This window comes from Telmatherina bonti, assembly GCF_933228915.1.
Source record: "Telmatherina bonti genome assembly, chromosome: 7".
Taxonomy (NCBI): domain Eukaryota; kingdom Metazoa; phylum Chordata; class Actinopteri; order Atheriniformes; family Telmatherinidae; genus Telmatherina; species Telmatherina bonti.
The window spans coordinates 15,276,504-15,298,203 of record NC_136625.1 but is presented as its reverse complement, the minus strand read 5'-3'; the positions used below and the strand labels follow the sequence as shown (position 1 = coordinate 15,298,203).

Below are 21,700 nucleotides of genomic sequence, written 5' to 3'. Positions count from 1 at the left end.
TTATGACAACCCATAAACATGTTTGTCTTTATGCACTTTACCTTTGGTGGTGAAACACCAGCGAAGACAGCAGGAGATGTCAGATTTGATGGTGAAACCTTCTCCATCTCCTCCAACATCTCACTGCTGAACAGCACAGGATTCAGGGGGATGCCAGCAAGCTAGAAATACAAAAACAGAAACATAAGCAGTGACTTTTACTGCTTTTCCAATTGGAGCAAACATTTCTTCAAACGTCTTTCTGTACAATTATCACACTGACCTCCCGCTGAACTGCACTGCATTTTCCAGAGGACTGAAAAAAAAAAAAAAATTAAAAATATAAACACGGATAATTTTTGTCTGTGGAACAGTGACAACAATAAAAACCTTAGAGCTGTGACATTTCCTGCCATATTATTACCTTGCCGCCCGGACGAACAGCAATCCACTCCTCGGGGCCTGGACTCCGACGGACACGCACCTCTCCCTTCACAACCACACGGGGAGTGAAGCGAGGAGGTGGTGACGGACGACACACCGGGGGGGCTGGTGGCACGGTCTCCAGTTGCTTCAATAAAAAATGAAGACATAATAATTATAAACAATATAGCTTTTTACATACTTGGTCAGCAGCCAAAATCACATCCAGCTGAATGTTTGTAAGGTAAAAAGTGTTTTAAATGAAAAAGGGCAAACCAGGTAAGCGACGTCGAACAGCAACTCTGCAAAGCGCACCATCCCGACGTCATCACTCAGGTGCACCTAGTACGACGACATGAATGAAATGTTAAGTTTCTCCACAACATCTCTCACTAAATACACACAGCTCTATTCAAACAGTTTTTCATCTCTGGATCAGAAGGTCCTGGATTCCATCCCAGCCACTGACTTGAGCATGAGTGCATCAAACTTCATCAAGACAAAAGATTTACTTACACCATCATGACTCCACATGCTGAGGCAACGTCGGGGGAAGTAATCCACGAGGTGGTAGTACTTCACAGCTTTCAAAGAAAAACACATAGCACAGCTCTTTATGCTTGCAAAACAACACAATTACATACATCTATATACCACGATGCTGAAGGAAAATACAATCACGACACATGTCTGATGTCTTCTTTGATAAACATGCAACAGCACAAGTACATATTTTAACGTACCCATGCGGGTTGCCACGCGGTGAAACTCCTGACGGTAGAGCTCTTGCAGGGATTCCTCGACAGTCAGCCTCGGGGGAAAGTCCAGCACACACACCTGTAGAGAAACAACTCATCAACATCTCTCGTTTTCTGATCTTTTCTTGAACAGTCAGAAGGCTATCAATTTACACATTTTTCTGTCAACTTTTATCGGATGAAATTCTGTTCACACTACTGAGTTTAAACATACTGCAAAAACACTTTTAGTCATTTAGGAAAACAGACTTCTCAAAGACTGCTCTTACATATGCAGTATCAAAACATTAAAAACAAAAATATGCATTTTACATAAGTGTTTGAGCTGTATTCAGAGAAAACAGCTTTTACATGTAAAATACAAGGGAGAAGCTAATCATGCCTGCCACAAAGACTGTAATTTCAGGGTGTGCTTACCTTAGGCCAGCGACTGCAGACGGCGGCCAGGTACCTCTCAAAGTCTGCAGCCACGTGACCGATGGTGTGCTTGGAAGTCAAGTCATTGCTCGGAGCTAAAACGCACACCAAGTCGGGTGTCAGAGGGACTACTGCGTTAATCACCTCTGTCCTCAACTCTCGGGCACCAGCTCCGGGCGTTGACATGAACCCCCACGCCAGACGCTCCCCGTCGACCTGCACGATGCCATCTAAAATAAAATCAAAGAAGGTTTCTACTGTAATTGTTTTTATCTGTAAAACATTTTTATAAAACACATCAATACAGCACAAATGAATACTTTATTGAACATACAAAATAGTGATGTAAATACCTGCAAGGCTTCGAAGATGGGAGTCACCAATGGCTAAGACCACCTGAATGAGAAGATTTTTGTATTTATTTCAACATGTACTGTTCACTTGGGTAACTATTATGTTAGTCTATTTCAAACACAACATTACCTTCTTGCCGTGGGACTCCTGCGGGAGGACCAGTTTGTGCTGCCGCCCGGTGAACACCGACGTCTCCCACTTCTCCACCTGATGTCGGTGCCCAGTTCCGTGCGCTACAGACATACAGAGAAAATAGATCAATAACAGAATAACAACTAACTAAAAGTACATAAAATGCTTGGATAAGAACTTTATTAGGCAGGCAATTGTTGTGCAGGGGTAGCCATACAGTAAAAACTATTAAAATATACAAAGATAAAAAATATATGAATATAAAGTATAAAAATATATGAAATATGAATACAGGCAGATAAGGTGCGAATAAGAGATACATACGCGCACAGTGGACCTCGGGAGGCTGAGGAGAGGCCTCGATCGTCAGTCTGTTGGCTGCCCTCCTCATGGCTGCCTGGCATCTCCGGAAGTTCTTCTTTCTCGGCATCTCTGCAAAAAAAAAAAAAAAAAGAAACCACAACACACACTCACTCGCGCACACACAAACACCCCCAACAGAGAGACAGGCGCTCACACAAACAGTCTTACACAAAAGCTGTATAAAAAGAGAAAATAGGTTAGACAAAATACAGAAAAATAAGCATAAAGAAAACAACAGAATGATACTGGTATAACACAAACATTTGCAAGCCATCATCAATTGCAATGAAGACAACATATTTCTGCTTCTACCAAATAAAACTCCACAAGACTAAACAGAAGGTAAATCACACACAATTATGGAAGAGTGACACATTCATAATAAATTTTTATTGCCTCTATGTCATGTGTTGGATAACATGCAGTAATCCAACCATTAACTTGTGTGTTCCACCCTCATAGATTTAAGTGTAACTACTATCAGGCAAAAATATTTTACTAGAAAATTTAGGTTTAAAAGTTGATTTGAACATGATGATAAATCTAAAAACAAAACAAAAACAGAAATAAAACATGAAAAAATGTTCAAAAGGAGTGGGTAGAAGCATAAGCTTATAATGAAACCTGTCCCATCATTTCTGGACATTTGATAAGTGTGGTTTTGTAATTGTTACCCCACACCTCCACACAGTACTGTAACTACAGTAATATCAGTTACCAAAACAGAGTGTAAAGCGACTGGTAATCCAGAATCAGCCTAATACTCATGACTGCCTCTTTCATGTCATATTTAACACTACTGTTACCAGCAAAATATCTGGATATGTCATTTTCTTTGTCCCACTCTTTCTAAGTTGATTTAATATTCCTCAAATGTTTTTTTTTTTTTAGATCATTTTTAGTCTTATTTAGCTTTTTTCTGTAATACAATTTCTTAGTATATTAATTATTATTCTTATATATCAATTAATATATCAATTAAATTGTTAACTTTTAAATTTATTTTCAGATTCTTCAGAACTTAATCTAAAAACATCCCAACTTTATAGCATCGTCTCACTAAATCTTCAGTAAAATAAAGCCATTTTCACAGAAAAACTAAATAAAATGCTCAGCAAATTTAGAGCTAGGAGCACAAATATCTCCATTCATGTGCAGTAAAACTTCTAATCATCTCCTAAGCTAAATTAGCTTAGCTTAGATATCCATGTAAGAGAGGCATTTAGTTAATAAAAACACTGTTCGCTGTTAAGACATATTTTTTTGAGCTCACGTTAAAAAAAACCAAAACAATACAAACAAAAAAAAAACCCCAAAAACATCTAACTATAATTTCAATGCAGAGGGATAAACAGGTTACAGGCTACACGAAGCTAAGGTCCACTTAAGCTAAGCGAAGCTAAGCTAAGCTAAGTAAGCCAACACGGTGGAAAAACATCTAATTGATCAAAATAAAAATGATAAACTTACCAGTCGAAGACACGAAGGCTTTATAAGAAGTTCTCCCGGTTGAAAAGCTCGAAAATCTCTGGATGAAGTGACAATAATCCACCAATATTCAGACAGGCTCTCAACGAGACGTGCGGTCAGGTCAGAAGCTCGATCTGAAAGACCGGAGAAGCTTCTGGAAGCTTCTAGAAAACAAGATGTCCGACCGGACACATCAAAGGAGCCGACGTGCACCTGCAGTTTGCAGCGCAGCAGCAGCTCTGACGAACGTTTTTTTTTTTTTTTTTCAATAAACTTTATTGAACAAAGCCAGTTTTACAAAACGAATTTTCTATTGAATATCAACTACATTTAGGAGTTATTCGCTGAATCGTGGTTTTTGTTTTTATAATGACTGTGGGGATGCTGCTAGTTTTATGAATGACAGCCCTGTTGTGTCAATAAACAAATAAATAACACAAAAAGTCTCTCTTCCATATAGGGAAAACAGGAGAGTGAAGGCTTTTTTTTTTTTTTTTTTTATACACAAAAGCCTGCATGATTTTGTGACGCAGCATTGAAGCACTTCTCCGCAGCTCCACGGTAAAATTATCCGGATGTGAGAAAGCTGAGACGAGAAAAAGGTGGATTGGAACACAAAGATGAGGATGACAGCTGGAAAAAGCACTTCTTGTGGATGTGCCAGTGAAAGACAAACCACTGTGGTACAAGACAGAGAACACCTCGTTGTCATCTTGAAGACGGAGGGGATTAAGGTGATGACACCTTGGACATGGATGAATAAAGGAAAATAAACAAACAAATAAAATGGAAAAAAATACAGTATATTTTGTATTCAGTGACCCATAAATGTCCACATGTACATACATACACACACACACACACATACACACATTCTATATATATATATATATATATATATATATATATATATATGTATGTGTGTGTGTGTGTGTGTGTATATATATTTTATTATTTTTTAGGTGGGGCTTTGTCAAATCTATCTATTGTTGAAGACAAACAATAATTATAGCAATAAAAAAAAATCTACTTTAAAAGTTATGTATTTCACAAATACTTTATTATATCCTAAAATGACAACAATGACAAATACCAGAAATTCATAATTTAGCTCAAAGGAAAATTTTGTTTTATAATGACAGGATTGTATTTAACATCTTATTTAATACAAATATTTTTGTAAAAAAAAAAAAAAGACATTAATTAGCTCATAATATATTTTGAAATATAAACAGTGGTAAAACAAATCTACACATAAATATTTGTCACAAGCCTTAATAAGACAATAAGCATGAGAAGTGCTTTTGGTGGCGGCTACAGAAAGTAAACACCAGCATACCTTTCCTTAAAAAATCTAACCTCACTCAAACTTTTGACAGGACTTTTGCAACAATCTACATTCAGTAATAATTCTTTGACTACTAAATAATGAACACTAGAACCTGATGAATGAACTGATTTCATATTTGGTTTTCTCCAAGAACAACAAAAGATCAAATAAAACTGGTAGAAGAATTTAGTTTTCCTCTCCTTATTTAAGGCAAATCTCTCAATAATCCTCCTATTAAAGTCTGAATGTCCCCAACAAGCTTATTCTCCATGAAGAGCATGGCATGGCGTTGAGGCGATCCTGTGTCATGGAGTTTCTCACAGTCGAGTAGAAAAGCATTTCTCAGATTCAGCAGTTGTTATGGTGTTGACATAATGATCTGGAGAAGGCTGTGACTCATCTGAAGGTTGTTCTTTATGAGAAACTGCTACAGAGGCACTTCTGCACCACAACCTTTAACTTCACTGTTCTTGTAGAAGAGGGACAGTTCTGCCTTGGCCTTGTCCAACATGGGACATGCCTCAACAGTCGTGTTTAGCTGCTCCTCAGCGTGCACCAGGATGGTATCACAGACCTGAAGCAAACATCAAAAGTTTTCAATTATAAGAAAGTTAGACCTTAGCAATTCTATTGATAAGGGGTGTCAATAATTCTGTACCAGATCTTCAGTATTGTTCTAGCATCATGTGACCAAAGTAAGAATATAAACGACATGGATTTGACTGAAAATATGACTGACCTCTGTAGCCAGCCTCTGTTGTTCTCCTGGTCCCAGCATCCTGTCTCTTCACCGGCTGTCCAGCAGTGCTGTCCTCACAGAGAGACGGGACTGACATCCTGGTCCAAACAACATAATAACATAATTGAGGTTTTTATGCACTAAAAACACTCATGAAACACCATTATAATCTAAATCTGCCGATCACTTGACCTGTTTAGGTCACAGTCTGGATTAAGAAAAGGTTTATCATGAAACATAAAAGAATCTTTCTTTAAATACCAAAAGAATGAAATGCGATGTGCTTCATAAGAATAATTTGCTGTGATGTCAAGTCAATAAACTTATGGCTTTTACAGTCTTAAATGAGTGACTGCTCTATTTAACAATAACTTTCTGAGTAAACAATAAATTATAATTTATATAAATATAAATATTTACCTGATGTTGAGCATGTTGTCTTTGAACCTCTGAAAAAGAGTTTTAATCCAGACAGGGTTGATGTTTAATTTCTGAAACTGGTTGAACAGCATATCCACATGAGTCAAGGTTTGGTGGACCAGTATATTTTTTTTTCACTGGATAGACATTGTTTATGTCCATAAAAATACATTGGATCGGCATCAAAGTTAACTGCATTTCTATTTTGTAGATCCTTAACATGGTCCACAATGGAGGGGGGGGCGGGGTGTCTTCGGCATGAGGCGAGGACCCGATGGATGCCGCTTGTTAGGGTCCGAGCCATACGAAGTATGGCAAGGCCCTATTGTTATTGTAATGTTTATTCTTCTCAGCACAACTCACTCAATTTTGACCCCCTTAGACCCCGTGAAAAGTTGCGAAACTTGGCACACACCTCAGTCCCGGCGAAAATAGCGATATTCTGGGGTCCGCGTGCACGCCAATGTGAAAATGCCTCGACGGCGCCCCCTAGAAACGCCAAAAATGGCCTCTAGAATGGGGGAAAAAAATTTTAGTTTGACGTAGGACGACGAAATTCGGTACACATGTCTATCACATCCAGACAAGTAAAAAAGTCATTGAAACGCCTGTTGTCATGGCAACGGGCTTTCCGCCATCTTGGCGTTTGCGGCCATTTTTTTGCCCGTTTTTGTCAATTTGGGCGCATCGCATTTGAACGAACTAGTCTGAGGCGATCCATGCTATTGGCTCCACATTCGCCATGGAGCTTCGTGACAAGATGGGGAACAAAAGTTATTCAAATCTTTTTGATAGGCGAAAGCTTGTTACCGTGGCAACCCATGGAAAAAAACGTTCTCGCCATGAAACACGGTTCACTCATATCTTCGCAGAAATACATCCGATCGGAACCAAAATTACAATAATTCATGTTTGGTAGGTCCTTCACGCATTGTAATATGTATTGTGGGGGGGGGGCGCATTTTGGGGGGGCCCCTAGGGGCCCGATAGTCTACTTTGACCTAGGGCTACGAAATTCGGTACACATGTATAAGTAACCAAGACGAGCAAAAAACTCCATTGAGAACCTGTTACCATGGCAACGGGGTGTCCGCCATCTTGGCGTTTATGCCCTTTTTATCACTTTAAGCGCATCGTATTTGAACGAACTAGTCTGAGGCGATTCATGCTATTGGCTTTACGTTCGCCATGGAGCTTTGTGACAAGATGGGGACCAAAAGTTATTCAAATCTTTCCGATAGGAGAAAGCGTGTTTCCGTGGCAACCCATGGAAAAAAGCGTTCTCGCCATGAAACACGGTTTGCTTATATCTCTGCAGAAATGCATCCGATTGGAACCAGAATTCCAATAATTCATATTTGGCAGGTCCTTAACGCGTTGTAATATGTATTGTGGGGGGGGGGGCACATTTTGGGGGGGGGGCCCCTAGGGGCCCGATCGTCTACTTTGAGCTAGGGCTACGAAATTCGGCACACATGTGTATCAACCCTAGACAAGCATAAAACTCAATTAAGCACCTGTCACCATGGCAACGGAGTGTCCGCCATCTTGGAAAAAAAACCTTCTCGCCATGAAACACGGTTTGCTTATATCTTTGCACAAATTCATGCGATGTGCACCAAAACTGTAACTATTCATATTTGGTAGGTCCTTAACACATTATAGAATGTGTTGTGGGGGGGGGGGCACTTTTTTGGGGGGATCCCCAAGGGGCCCGATCGTCTACTTTCATCTCGAGCTACGAAATTCGGCACACATGTATCATTACAAGACAAGCTAAAAAGGCAATGAAACACATGTTGCCATGGTAACGGGGTGTCCGCCATCTTGGCGTTTACACACATTCTTTTCTCAATATGTGAATTGTATTTCTCTATTAAAATGAACTGGCTGTGCGGGTCCTTCACATGTAGCATTAGGAGAACCAGGACTCGGGCGGAGGGTTCGGCATGAGGCGAGGACCCGATGGATGCCGCTTGTTATTATTAGGGTCCGAGCCATACGAAGTATGGCAAGGCCCTATTGTTATTGTAATGTTTATTCTTCTCAGCACAACTCACTCAATTTTGACCCCCTTAGACCCCGTGAAAAGTTGCGAAACTTGGCACACACCTCAGTCCCGGCGAAAATAGCGATATTCTGGGGTCCGCGTGCACGCCAATGTGAAAATGCCTCGACGGCGCCCCCTAGAAACGCCAAAAATGGCCTCTAGAATGGGGGAAAAAAATTTTAGTTTGACGTAGGACGACGAAATTCGGTACACATATCTATCACATCCAGACAAGTAAAAAAGTCATTGAAACGCCTGTTGTCATGGCAACGGGCTTTCCGCCATCTTGGCGTTTGCGGCCATTTTTTTGCCCGTTTTTGTCAATTTGGGCGCATCGCATTTGAACGAACTAGTCTGAGGCGATTCATGGTATTGGCTCCACATTCGCCATGGAGCTTCGTGACAAGATGGGGACCAAAAGTTATTCAAATCTTTTTGATAGGCGAAAGCGTGTTACCGTGGCAACCCATGGAAAAAAGCGATCTCGCCATGAAACACGGTTCACTCATATCTTCGCAGAAATACCTCCGATCGGAACCAAAATTAAAATAATTCATGTTTGGTAGGTCCTTCACGCATTGTAATATGTATCGTGGGGGGGGGCGCATTTTGGGGGGGCCCCTAGGGGCCCGATAGTCTACTTTGACCTAGGGCTACGAAATTCGGTACACATGTATAAGTAACCAAGACGAGCAAAAAACTGTATTGAGAACCTGTTACCATGGCAACGGGGTGGCCACCATCTTGGCGTTTATGCTCTTTTTATCAATTTGGGCGCATCGCATTTGAACGAACTAGTCTGAGGGGATTCATGCTATTGGCTCCACGTTCGCCATGGAGCTTTGTGACAAGATGGGGACCAAAAGCTATTCAAATCTTTTTGATAGGTGAAAGCGTGTTACCGTGGCAACCCATGGAAAAATGCGTTCTCGCCATGAAACACGGTTTGCTTATATCTCTGCAGAAATGCATCCGATCGGAACCAAAATTCCAATAATTCATATTTGGCAGGTCCTTAACGCATTGATATATGTATTGTCGGGGGGGGCACACTTTGGGGGGGGGCCCTAGGGGCCGATCGTCTACTTTGAGCTCGGGCTACGAAATTCGGCACACATGTGTATCAACCCTAGACAAGCAAAAAACTATATTAAACACCTGTTACCATGGCACTGGAGTGTCCGCCATCTTGGAAAAAAACCTTCTCGCCATGAAACACGGTTTGCTTATATCTTTGCACAAATTCATGCGATGTGCACCAAAACTTTAACTATTCATATTTGGTAGGTCCTTAACACATTATAGAATGTATTGTGGGGGGGGCACTTTTTGGGGGGGGCCCTCAGGGGCCCGATTGTCTACTTTCATCTTAGGCTACGAAATTCGGCACACATGTGTAACAACCCAAGGCGAGTAAAAAAGTGCATTGACCACCTGTTACCATGGCAACATGGTGTCCGCCATCTTGGCGTTTATGCCTATTTATTACTGAATGTGCATTATTTTTTAACAAACTACTTTTGGATTCATGCCTTTTACTTCACATCTACCCGGAAGCTTTGTGGTGAGTTCGGGTGGAGGGTTCGGCATGAGGCGAGGACCCGATGGATGCCGCTTGCGGCTTTAATTAGGGTCCGAGCCATACGAAGTATGGCAAGGCCCTATTGTTATTGTAATGTTTATTATTATTATTATTATTTTTTTCCTCAGCACAACTCACTCAATTTTGACCCCCTTAGACCTGGTGAAAAGTTGCGAAACTTGGCACACACCTCAGTCCCGGCAAAAATAGCGATATTCTGGGGTCCATGTGCACGCCAATGTAAAAATGCCTCGACGGCGCCCCCTAGAAACGCCAAAGATGGAAAATAAAATGGGGTGTCAAAAGTCTACTTTCACGTAGGACAACGAAATTCGGTACACATGTCTACCACCTCAAGACGACCAAAAAAGTCAATCGTAGACCTGGCGTCATGGCAACGGGATGTCAGCCATCTTGGCGTTTGCGGCCATTTTTTTGCCCGTTTTTGTCAATTTGGGCGCATCGCATTTGAACGAACTAGTCTGAGGCGATTCATGCTATTGGCTCCACATTCGCCATGGAGCTTCGTGACAAGATGGGGACCAAAAGTTATTCAAATCTTTTTGATAGGTGAAAGCGTGTTACCGTGGCAACCCATGGAAAAAAGCGATCTCGCCATGAAACACGGTTCACTCATATCTTCGCAGAAATACATCCGATCGGAACCAAAATTAAAATAATTCATATTTGGTAGGTCCTTCACGCATTGTAATATATATTGTGGGGGGGGCGCATTTTGGGGGGGCCCCTAGGGGCCCGATCGTCTACTTTGAGCTAGGGCTACGAAATTCGGTACACATGTATAAGTAACCAAGACGAGCAAAAAACTCTATTGAGAACCTGTTACCATGGCAACGGGGTGGCCGCCATCTTGGCGTTTATGCCCTTTTTATCACTTTAAGCGCATCGTATTTGAACGAACTAGTCTGAGGGGATTCATGCTATTGGCTCCACATTCCCCATGGAGCTTCGTGACAAGATGGGGACAAAAAGTTATTCAAATCTTTCTGATAGGAGAAAGCGTGTTACCGTGGCAACCCATGGAAAAACGCGTTCTCGCCATGAAACACGGTTTGCTTATATCTCTGCCAAAATGCATCCGATTGGAACCACAATTCCAATAATTCATATTTGGCAGCTCCTTAACGCGTTGTAATATGTATTGTGGGGGGGGCACATTTTGGGGGCGGCCCCTAGGGGCCCGATCGTCTACTTTGAGCTAGGGCTACGAAATTCGGCACACATGTGTATCAACCCAAGACAAGCAAAAAACTTCATTGTGCAGCCGTTACCATGGCAACGGGGTATCCGCCATCTTGGAAAAAAAACCTTCTCGCCATGAAACACGGTTTGCTTATATCTTTGCACAAATTCATACGATGTGCACCAAAACTGTAACTATTCATATTTGGTAGGTCCTTAACACATTATAGAATGTATTGTGGGGGGGACACTTTTTGGGGGGGCCCCTAGGGGCCCGATCGTCTACTTTCATCTCGGGCTACGAAATTCGGCACACATGTGTATCATCCCAAGACAAGCTAAAAAGTCAATGAAACACATGTTGCCATGGTAACGGGCTGTCCGCCATCTTGGCGTTTACACATTCTTTTCTCAATATGTGAATTGTATTTCTCTATTAAAATGAACTGGCTGTGCGGGTCCTTCACATGTAGCATTAGGAGAACCAGGACTCGGGTGGAGGGTTCGGCATGAGGCGAGGACCCGATGGATGCCGCTTGCGGCTTTAATTATTATTATTCTCCTCGTTCTGAGCACAACTCACTCAATTTTGACCCCCTTAGACCCCGTGAAAAGTTGCGAAACTTGGCACACACCTCAGTCCCGGCGAAAATAGCGATATTCTGGGGTCTGCGTGCACGCCAATGTAAAAATGCCTCGACTGCGCCCCCTAGAAACGCCAAAAATGGCCTCTAGAATGGGGAAAAAAAATTTTAGTTTGACGTAGGACGACGAAATTCGGTACACATGTCTATCACATGAAGACAAGTAAAAAAGTCATTGAAACGCCTGTTGTCATGGCAACGGGCTTTCCGCCATCTTGGCGTTTGCGGCCATTTTTTGGCCCGTTTTTGTCAATTTGGGCGCATCGCATTTGAACGAACTAGTCTGAGGGGATTCATGCTATTGGCTCCACGTTCGCCATGGAGCTTCGTGACAAGATGGGGACCAAAAGTTATTCAAATCTTTTTGATAGGCAAAAGCGTGTTACCGTGGCAACCCATGGAAAAAAGCGATCTCGCCATGAAACACGGTTCACTCATATCTTCGCAGAAATACATCCGATCGGAACCAAAATTAAAATAATTTATATTTGGTAGGTCCTTCATGCATTGCAATATGTATTGTGGGGGGGGGCGCATTTTGGGGGGGCCCCTAGGGGCCCGATAGTCTACTTTGACCTAGGGCTACGAAATTAGGTACACATGTATAAGTAACCAAGACGAGCAAAAAACTCTATTGAGAACCTGTTACCATGGCAACGGGGTGTCCGCCATCTTGGCGTTTATGCCCTTTTTATCACTTTAAGCGCATCGTATTTGAACGAACTAGTCTGAGGGGATTCATACTATTGGCTCCACATTCCCCATGGAGCTTCGTGACAAGATGGGGACAAAAAGTTATTCAAATCTTTATGATAGGAGAAAGCGTGTTACCGTGGCAACCCATGGAAAACAGAGTTCTCGCCATGAAACACGGTTTGCTTATATCTCTGCCAAAATGCATCCGATCGGAACCTAAATTCCAATAATTCATATTTGGCAGGTCCTTAACGCATTGTAATATGTATTGTGGGGGGGGCACATTTTAGGGGGGGCCCCTAGGGGCCCGATCGTCTACTTTGACCTAGGGCTACGAAATTCGGCACACATGTGTATCAACCCAAGACAAGCAAAAAACTTCATTGTGCAGCCGTTACCATGGCAACAGGGTGTCCGCCATCTTGCAAAAAAACCTTCTCGCCATCAAACACGGTTTGCCTATATCTTTGCACAAATTCATACGATGTGCACCAAAACGGTAACTATTCATATTTGGTAGGTCCTTAACACATTATAGAATGTATTGTGGGGGAGACACTTTTTGGGGGGGCCCCAAGGGGCCCGATCGTCTACTTTCATCTCGGGCTACGAAATTCGGCACACATGTGTATCATCCCAAGACAAGCTAAAAAGTCAATGAAACACATGTTGCCATGGTAACGGTCTGTCCGCCATCTTGGCGTTTACACACATTCTTTTCTCAATATGTGAATTGTATTTCTCTATTAAAAGGAACTGGCTGTGCGGGTCCGTCACATTTAGCATTAGGAGAACCAGGACTCGGGTGGAGGGTTCGGCATGAGGCGAGGACCCGATGGATGCCGCTTGCGGCTTTAATTAGGGTCCGAGCCATACGAAGTATGGCAGGGCCCTATTGTTATTGTAATGTTTATTAGGGTCCGAGCCATACGAAGTATGGCAAGGCCCTATTGTTATTGTAATGTTTATTCTTCTCAGCACAACTCACTCAATTTTGACCCCCTTAGACCCCGTGAAAAGTTGCGAAACTTGGCACACACCTCAGTCCCGGCGAAAATAGCGATATTCTGGGGTCCGCGTGCACGCCAATGTGAAAATGCCTCGACGGCGCCCCCTAGAAACGCCAAAAATGGCCTCTAGAATGGGGGAAAAAAATTTTAGTTTGACGTAGGACGACGAAATTCGGTACACATGTCTATCACATCCAGACAAGTAAAAAAGTCATTGAAACGCCTGTTGTCATGGCAACGGGCTTTCCGCCATCTTGGCGTTTGCGGCCATTTTTTTGCCCGTTTTTGTCAATTTGGGCGCATCGCATTTGAACGAACTAGTCTGAGGCGAATCATGCTATTGGCTCCACATTCGCCATGGAGCTTCGTGACAAGATGGGGACCAAAAGTTATTCAAATCTTTTTGATAGGCGAAAGCGTGTTACCGTGGCAACCCATGGAAAAAAGCGATCTCGCCATGAAACACGGTTCACTCATATCTTCGCAGAAATACATCCGATCGGAACCAAAATTACAATAATTCATGTTTGGTAGGTCCTTCACGCATTGTAATATGTATTGTGGGGGGGGGCGCATTTTGGGGGGGCCCCTAGGGGCCCGATAGTCTACTTTGACCTAGGGCTACGAAATTCGGTACACATGTATAAGTAACCAAGACGAGCAAAAAACTCCATTGAGAACCTGTTACCATGGCAACGGGGTGTCCGCCATCTTGGCGTTTATGCCCTTTTTATCACTTTAAGCGCATCGTATTTGAACGAACTAGTCTGAGGCGATTCATGCTATTGGCTTTACGTTCGCCATGGAGCTTTGTGACAAGATGGGGACCAAAAGTTATTCAAATCTTTCCGATAGGAGAAAGCGTGTTTCCGTGGCAACCCATGGAAAAAAGCGTTCTCGCCATGAAACACGGTTTGCTTATATCTCTGCAGAAATGCATCCGATTGGAACCAGAATTCCAATAATTCATATTTGGCAGGTCCTTAACGCGTTGTAATATGTACTGTGGGGGGGGCACATTTTGGGGGGGGGGCCCCTAGGGGCCCGATCGTCTACTTTGAGCTAGGGCTACGAAATTCGGCACACATGTGTATCAACCCTAGACAAGCATAAAACTCAATTAAGCACCTGTCACCATGGCAACGGAGTGTCCGCCATCTTGGAAAAAAAACCTTCTCGCCATGAAACACGGTTTGCTTATATCTTTGCACAAATTCATGCGATGTGCACCAAAACTGTAACTATTCATATTTGGTAGGTCCTTAACACATTATAGAATGTGTTGTGGGGGGGGGGGCACTTTTTTGGGGGGATCCCCAAGGGGCCCGATCGTCTACTTTCATCTCGAGCTACGAAATTCGGCACACATGTATCATTACAAGACAAGCTAAAAAGGCAATGAAACACATGTTGCCATGGTAACGGGGTGTCCGCCATCTTGGCGTTTACACACATTCTTTTCTCAATATGTGAATTGTATTTCTCTATTAAAATGAACTGGCTGTGCGGGTCCTTCACATGTAGCATTAGGAGAACCAGGACTCGGGCGGAGGGTTCGGCATGAGGCGAGGACCCGATGGATGCCGCTTGTTATTATTAGGGTCCGAGCCATACGAAGTATGGCAAGGCCCTATTGTTATTGTAATGTTTATTCTTCTCAGCACAACTCACTCAATTTTGACCCCCTTAGACCCCGTGAAAAGTTGCGAAACTTGGCACACACCTCAGTCCCGGCGAAAATAGCGATATTCTGGGGTCCGCGTGCACGCCAATGTGAAAATGCCTCGACGGCGCCCCCTAGAAACGCCAAAAATGGCCTCTAGAATGGGGGAAAAAAATTTTAGTTTGACGTAGGACGACGAAATTCGGTACACATATCTATCACATCCAGACAAGTAAAAAAGTCATTGAAACGCCTGTTGTCATGGCAACGGGCTTTCCGCCATCTTGGCGTTTGCGGCCATTTTTTTGCCCGTTTTTGTCAATTTGGGCGCATCGCATTTGAACGAACTAGTCTGAGGCGATTCATGGTATTGGCTCCACATTCGCCATGGAGCTTCGTGACAAGATGGGGACCAAAAGTTATTCAAATCTTTTTGATAGGCGAAAGCGTGTTACCGTGGCAACCCATGGAAAAAAGCGATCTCGCCATGAAACACGGTTCACTCATATCTTCGCAGAAATACCTCCGATCGGAACCAAAATTAAAATAATTCATGTTTGGTAGGTCCTTCACGCATTGTAATATGTATCGTGGGGGGGGGCGCATTTTGGGGGGGCCCCTAGGGGCCCGATAGTCTACTTTGACCTAGGGCTACGAAATTCGGTACACATGTATAAGTAACCAAGACGAGCAAAAAACTGTATTGAGAACCTGTTACCATGGCAACGGGGTGGCCACCATCTTGGCGTTTATGCTCTTTTTATCAATTTGGGCGCATCGCATTTGAACGAACTAGTCTGAGGGGATTCATGCTATTGGCTCCACGTTCGCCATGGAGCTTTGTGACAAGATGGGGACCAAAAGCTATTCAAATCTTTTTGATAGGTGAAAGCGTGTTACCGTGGCAACCCATGGAAAAATGCGTTCTCGCCATGAAACACGGTTTGCTTATATCTCTGCAGAAATGCATCCGATCGGAACCAAAATTCCAATAATTCATATTTGGCAGGTCCTTAACGCATTGATATATGTATTGTCGGGGGGGGCACACTTTGGGGGGGGGCCCTAGGGGCCGATCGTCTACTTTGAGCTCGGGCTACGAAATTCGGCACACATGTGTATCAACCCTAGACAAGCAAAAAACTATATTAAACACCTGTTACCATGGCACTGGAGTGTCCGCCATCTTGGAAAAAAACCTTCTCGCCATGAAACACGGTTTGCTTATATCTTTGCACAAATTCATGCGATGTGCACCAAAACTTTAACTATTCATATTTGGTAGGTCCTTAACACATTATAGAATGTATTGTGGGGGGGGCACTTTTTGGGGGGGGCCCTCAGGGGCCCGATTGTCTACTTTCATCTTAGGCTACGAAATTCGGCACACATGTGTAACAACCCAAGGCGAGTAAAAAAGTGCATTGACCACCTGTTACCATGGCAACATGGTGTCCGCCATCTTGGCGTTTATGCCTATTTATTACTGAATGTGCATTATTTTTTAACAAACTACTTTTGGATTCATGCCTTTTACTTCACATCTACCCGGAAGCTTTGTGGTGAGTTCGGGTGGAGGGTTCGGCATGAGGCGAGGACCCGATGGATGCCGCTTGCGGCTTTAATTATTATTATTTTTTTCCTCAGCACAACTCACTCAATTTTGACCCCCTTAGACCTGGTGAAAAGTTGCGAAACTTGGCACACACCTCAGTCCCGGCGAAAATAGCGATATTCTGGGGTCCATGTGCACGCCAATGTAAAAATGCCTCGACGGCGCCCCCTAGAAACGCCAAAGATGGAAAATAAAATGGGGTGTCAAAAGTCTACTTTCACGTAGGACAACGAAATTCGGTACACATGTCTACCACCTCAAGACGACCAAAAAAGTCAATCGTAGACCTGGCGTCATGGCAACGGGATGTCAGCCATCTTGGCGTTTGCGGCCATTTTTTTGCCCGTTTTTGTCAATTTGGGCGCATCGCATTTGAACGAACTAGTCTGAGGCGATTCATGCTATTGGCTCCACATTCGCCATGGAGCTTCGTGACAAGATGGGGACCAAAAGTTATTCAAATCTTTTTGATAGGTGAAAGCGTGTTACCGTGGCAACCCATGGAAAAAAGCGATCTCGCCATGAAACACGGTTCACTCATATCTTCGCAGAAATACATCCGATCGGAACCAAAATTAAAATAATTCATATTTGGTAGGTCCTTCACGCATTGTAATATATATTGTGGGGGGGGCGCATTTTGGGGGGGCCCCTAGGGGCCCGATCGTCTACTTTGAGCTAGGGCTACGAAATTCGGTACACATGTATAAGTAACCAAGACGAGCAAAAAACTCTATTGAGAACCTGTTACCATGGCAACGGGGTGGCCGCCATCTTGGCGTTTATGCCCTTTTTATCACTTTAAGCGCATCGTATTTGAACGAACTAGTCTGAGGGGATTCATGCTATTGGCTCCACATTCCCCATGGAGCTTTGTGACAAGATGGGGACCAAAAGTTATTCAAATCTTTTTGATAGGTGAAAGCGTGTTACCGTGGCAACCCATGGAAAAATGCGTTCTCGCCATGAAACACGGTTTGCTTATATCTCTGCAGAAATTCATCCGATCGGAACCAAAATTCCAATTATTCATATTTGGTAGGTCCTTAACGCATTGTAATATGTATTGTGGGGGGGGCGCATTTTGGGGGGGCCCCTAGGGGCCCGATAGTCTACTTTGACCTAGGGCTACGAAATTCGGTACACTTGTATAAGTAACCAAGACGAGCAAAAAACTCCATTGAGAACCTGTTACCATGGCAACGGGGTGTCCGCCATATTGGCGTTTATGCCCTTTTTATCACTTTAAGCACAACGTATTTCAACGAACTAGTCTGAGGGGATTCAGGCTATTGGCTCCACATTCGCCATGGAGCTTCGTGACAAGATGGGGACCAAAAGTTATTCAAATCTTTCTGATAGGAGAAAGCGTGTTACCGTGGCAACCCATGGAAAAAAGCGTTCTCGCCATGAAACACGGTTTGCATATATCTCTGCAGAAATGCATCCGATCGGAACCAAAATTCCAATAATTCATATTTGGTAGGTCCTTAACGCGTTGTAATATGTATTGTGGGGGGGGCACATTTTGGGGGCGGCCCCTAGGGGCCCTATCGTCTACTTTGAGCTAGGGCTACGAAATTCGGCACACATGTGTATCAACCCAAGACAAGCAAAAAACTTCATTGTGCAGCCGTTACCATGGCAACGGGGTGTCCGCCATCTTGGAAAAAAAACTTCTCGCCATGAAACACGGTTTGCTTATATCTTTGCACAAATTCATACGATGTGCACCAAAACTGTAACTATTCATATTTGGTAGGTCCTTAACACATTATAGAATGTATTGTGGGGGGGACGCTTTTTGGGGGGGCCCCAAGGGGCCCGATCGTCTACTTTCATCTCAAGCTACGAAATTCGGCACACGTGTATCATTCCAAGACAAGCTAAAAAGGCAATGAAACACATGTTGCCATGGTAACGGGGTGTCCGCCATCTTGGCGTTTACACACATTCTTTTCTCAATATGTGAATTGTATTTCTCTATTAAAATGAACTGGCTGTGCGGGTCCTTCACATGTAGCATTAGGAGAACCAGGACTCGGGCGGAGGGTTCGGCATGAGGCGAGGACCCGATGGATGCCGCTTGCGGCTTTAATTAGGGTCCTCGCCATACGAAGTATGGCAGGGCCCTATTGTTATTGTAATGTTTATTAGGGTCCGAGCCATACGAAGTATGGCAAGGCCCTATTGTTATTGTAATGTTTATTATTTTAAGCACAACTCGCTCAATTTTGACCCCCTTAGACCCCGTGAAAAGTTGCGAAACTTGGCACACACCTCACGTCCGGTGAAAATTTTGATAATTTGGCGTTTGTATGCACGCCAATGCAAAAATGCCTCGACAGCGCCCCCTAGAAACGCCAAAAATGGCCTCTAGAATGGGGAAAAAAAAATTTAGTTTGACGTAGGACGACGAAATTCGGTACACATGTCTATCACATCAAGACAAGTAAAAAAGTCATTGAAACGCCTGTTGTCATGGCAACGGGCTTTCCGCCATCTTGGCGTTTGCGGCCATTTTTTTGCCCGTTTTTGTCAATTTGGGCGCATCGCATTTGAACGAACTAGTCTGAGGCGATTCATGCTATTGGCTCCACATTCGCCATGGAGCTTCGTGACGAGATGGGGACCAAAAGTTATTCAAATCTTTTTGATAGGCGAAAGCGTGTTACCGTGGCAACCCATGGAAAAAAGCGATCTCGCCATGAAACACGGTTCACTCATATCTTCGCAGAAATACATCCGATCGGAACCAAAATTAAAATAATTCATATTTGGTAGGTCCTTCACGCATTGTAATATATATTGTGGGGGGGGCGCATTTTGGGGGGGCCCCTAGGGGCCCGATCGTCTACTTTGAGCTAGGGCTACGAAATTCGGTACACATGTATAAGTAACCAAGACGAGCAAAAAACTCTATTGAGAACCTGTTACCATGGCAACGGGGTGGCCGCCATCTTGGCGTTTATGCCCTTTTTATCACTTTAAGCGCATCGTATTTGAACGAACTAGTCTGAGGGGATTCATGCTATTGGCTCCACATTCCCCATGGAGCTTCGTGACAAGATGGGGACAAAAAGTTATTCAAATCTTTCTGATAGGAGAAAGCATGTTACCGTGGCAACCCATGGAAAAACGCGTTCTCGCCATGAAACACGGTTTGCTTATATCTCTGCCAAAATGCATCCGATTGGAACCAAAATTCCAATAATTCATATTTGGCAGGTCCTTAACGCGTTGTAATATGTATTGTGGGGGGGACACATTTTGGGGGCGGCCCCTAGGGGCCCGATCGTCTACTTTGAGCTAGGGCTACCAAATTCGGCACACATGTGTATCAACCCAAGACAAGCAAAAAACTTCATTGTGCAGCCGTTACCATGGCAACGGGGTATCCGCCATCTTGGAAAAAAAACCTTCTCGCCATGAAACACGGTTTGCTTATATCTTTGCACAAATTCATACGATGTGCACCAAAACTGTAACTATTCATATTTGGTAGGTCCTTAACACATTATAGAATGTATTGTGGGGGGGACACTTTTTGGGGGGGCCCCTAGGGGCCCGATCGTCTACTTACATCTCGGGCTACGAAATTCGGCACACATGTGTATCATCCCAAGACAAGCTAAAAAGTCAATGAAACACATGTTGCCATGGTAACGGGCTGTCCGCCATCTTGGCGTTTACACACATTCTTTTCTCAATATGTGAATTGTATTTCTCTATTAAAATGAACTGGCTGTGCGGGTCCTTCACATGTAGCATTAGGAGAACCAGGACTCGGGTGGAGGGTTCGGCATGAGGCGAGGACCCGATGGATGCCGCTTGTTATTATTATTCTCCTCGTTCTGAGCACAACTCGGCCATTTTTGACCCCCTTAGGCCCCGTGAAAAGTTGCGAAACTTGGCACACACCTCTGTCCCGGCGAAAATAGCGATATTCTGGGGTCCGCGTGCACGCCAATGCAAAAATGCCTCGACGGCGCCCCCTAGAAACGCCAAAAATGGCCTCTAGAATGGGGAAAAAAATTTTTAGTTTGACGTAGGACGACGAAATTTGGTACACATGTCTATCACATCAAGACAAGTAAAAAAGTCATTGAAACGCATGTTGTCATGGCAACGGGCTGTCCGCCATCTTGGCGTTTATGCCCTTTTTATCACTTTAAGCGCATCGTATTTGAACGAACTAGTCAGAGGGGATTCATGCTATTGGCTCCACATTCCCCATGGAGCTTCATGACAAGATGGGGACAAAAAGTTATTCAAATCTTTCTGATAGGAGAAAGCGTGTTACCGTGGCAACCCATGGAAAAAAGCGTTCTCGCCATGAAACACGGTTTGCTTATATCTCTGCCAAAATGCATCCGATCGGAACCAAAATTCCAATAGTTCATATTTGGTAGGTCCTTAACGCATTGTAATATGTATTGTGGGGGGGGCACATTTTGGGGGCGGCCCCTAGGGGCCCGATCGTCTACTTTGAGCTAGGGCTACGAAATTCGGCACACGTGTATCAACCCAAGACAAGCAAAAAACTTCATTGTGCAGCCGCTACCATGGCAACGGGGTGTCCGCCATCTTGGAAAAAAACCTTCTCGCCATGAAACACGGTTTGCTTATATCTTTGCACACATTCATACGATGTGCACCAAAACTGTAACTATTCATATTTGGTAGGTCCTTAACACATTATAGAATGTATTGTGGGGGGGAACCTTTTTGGGGGGGCCCCAAGGGGCCCTATCGTCTACTTTCATCTCGGGCTACGAAATTCGGCACACATGTGTATCATCCCAAGACAAGCTAAAAAGTCAATGAAACACATGTTGCCATGGTAACGGGC

At 43.6% G+C, this 21,700-nt stretch overlaps 1 protein-coding gene and 1 long non-coding RNA gene across 2 annotated transcripts in view; both read right to left on the bottom strand.

Annotated features, from left to right (window-relative positions):
• Nucleotides 1–2,493, bottom strand: part of LOC306758431 (uncharacterized protein) — a gene marked incomplete at both ends in the record, with an annotated part of 65,747 nt that extends 63,254 nt beyond the window's left edge. Inside the window, 7 exons of the mRNA XM_079243759.1 lie at nt 42–161; nt 263–295; nt 393–550; nt 1,146–1,239; nt 1,578–1,850; nt 2,061–2,164; nt 2,388–2,493. Coding sequence (XP_079099885.1) covers nt 42–161; nt 263–295; nt 393–550; nt 1,146–1,239; nt 1,578–1,850; nt 2,061–2,164; nt 2,388–2,493 — 888 coding nt within the window. The remainder of the gene's footprint in view (nt 1–41; nt 162–262; nt 296–392; nt 551–1,145; nt 1,240–1,577; nt 1,851–2,060; nt 2,165–2,387) is intronic.
• A 2,522-nt stretch (nt 2,494–5,015) lies between these two features.
• LOC306758712 overlaps nt 5,016–21,700 on the bottom strand; it is a 63,921-nt gene continuing 47,236 nt past the window's right edge. The window contains exons 2-3 of the long non-coding RNA XR_013771391.1: nt 5,966–6,063; nt 5,016–5,800 (exon numbers count right to left, since the gene is read on the bottom strand). This is a non-coding gene — a long non-coding RNA (uncharacterized lncRNA). The remainder of the gene's footprint in view (nt 5,801–5,965; nt 6,064–21,700) is intronic.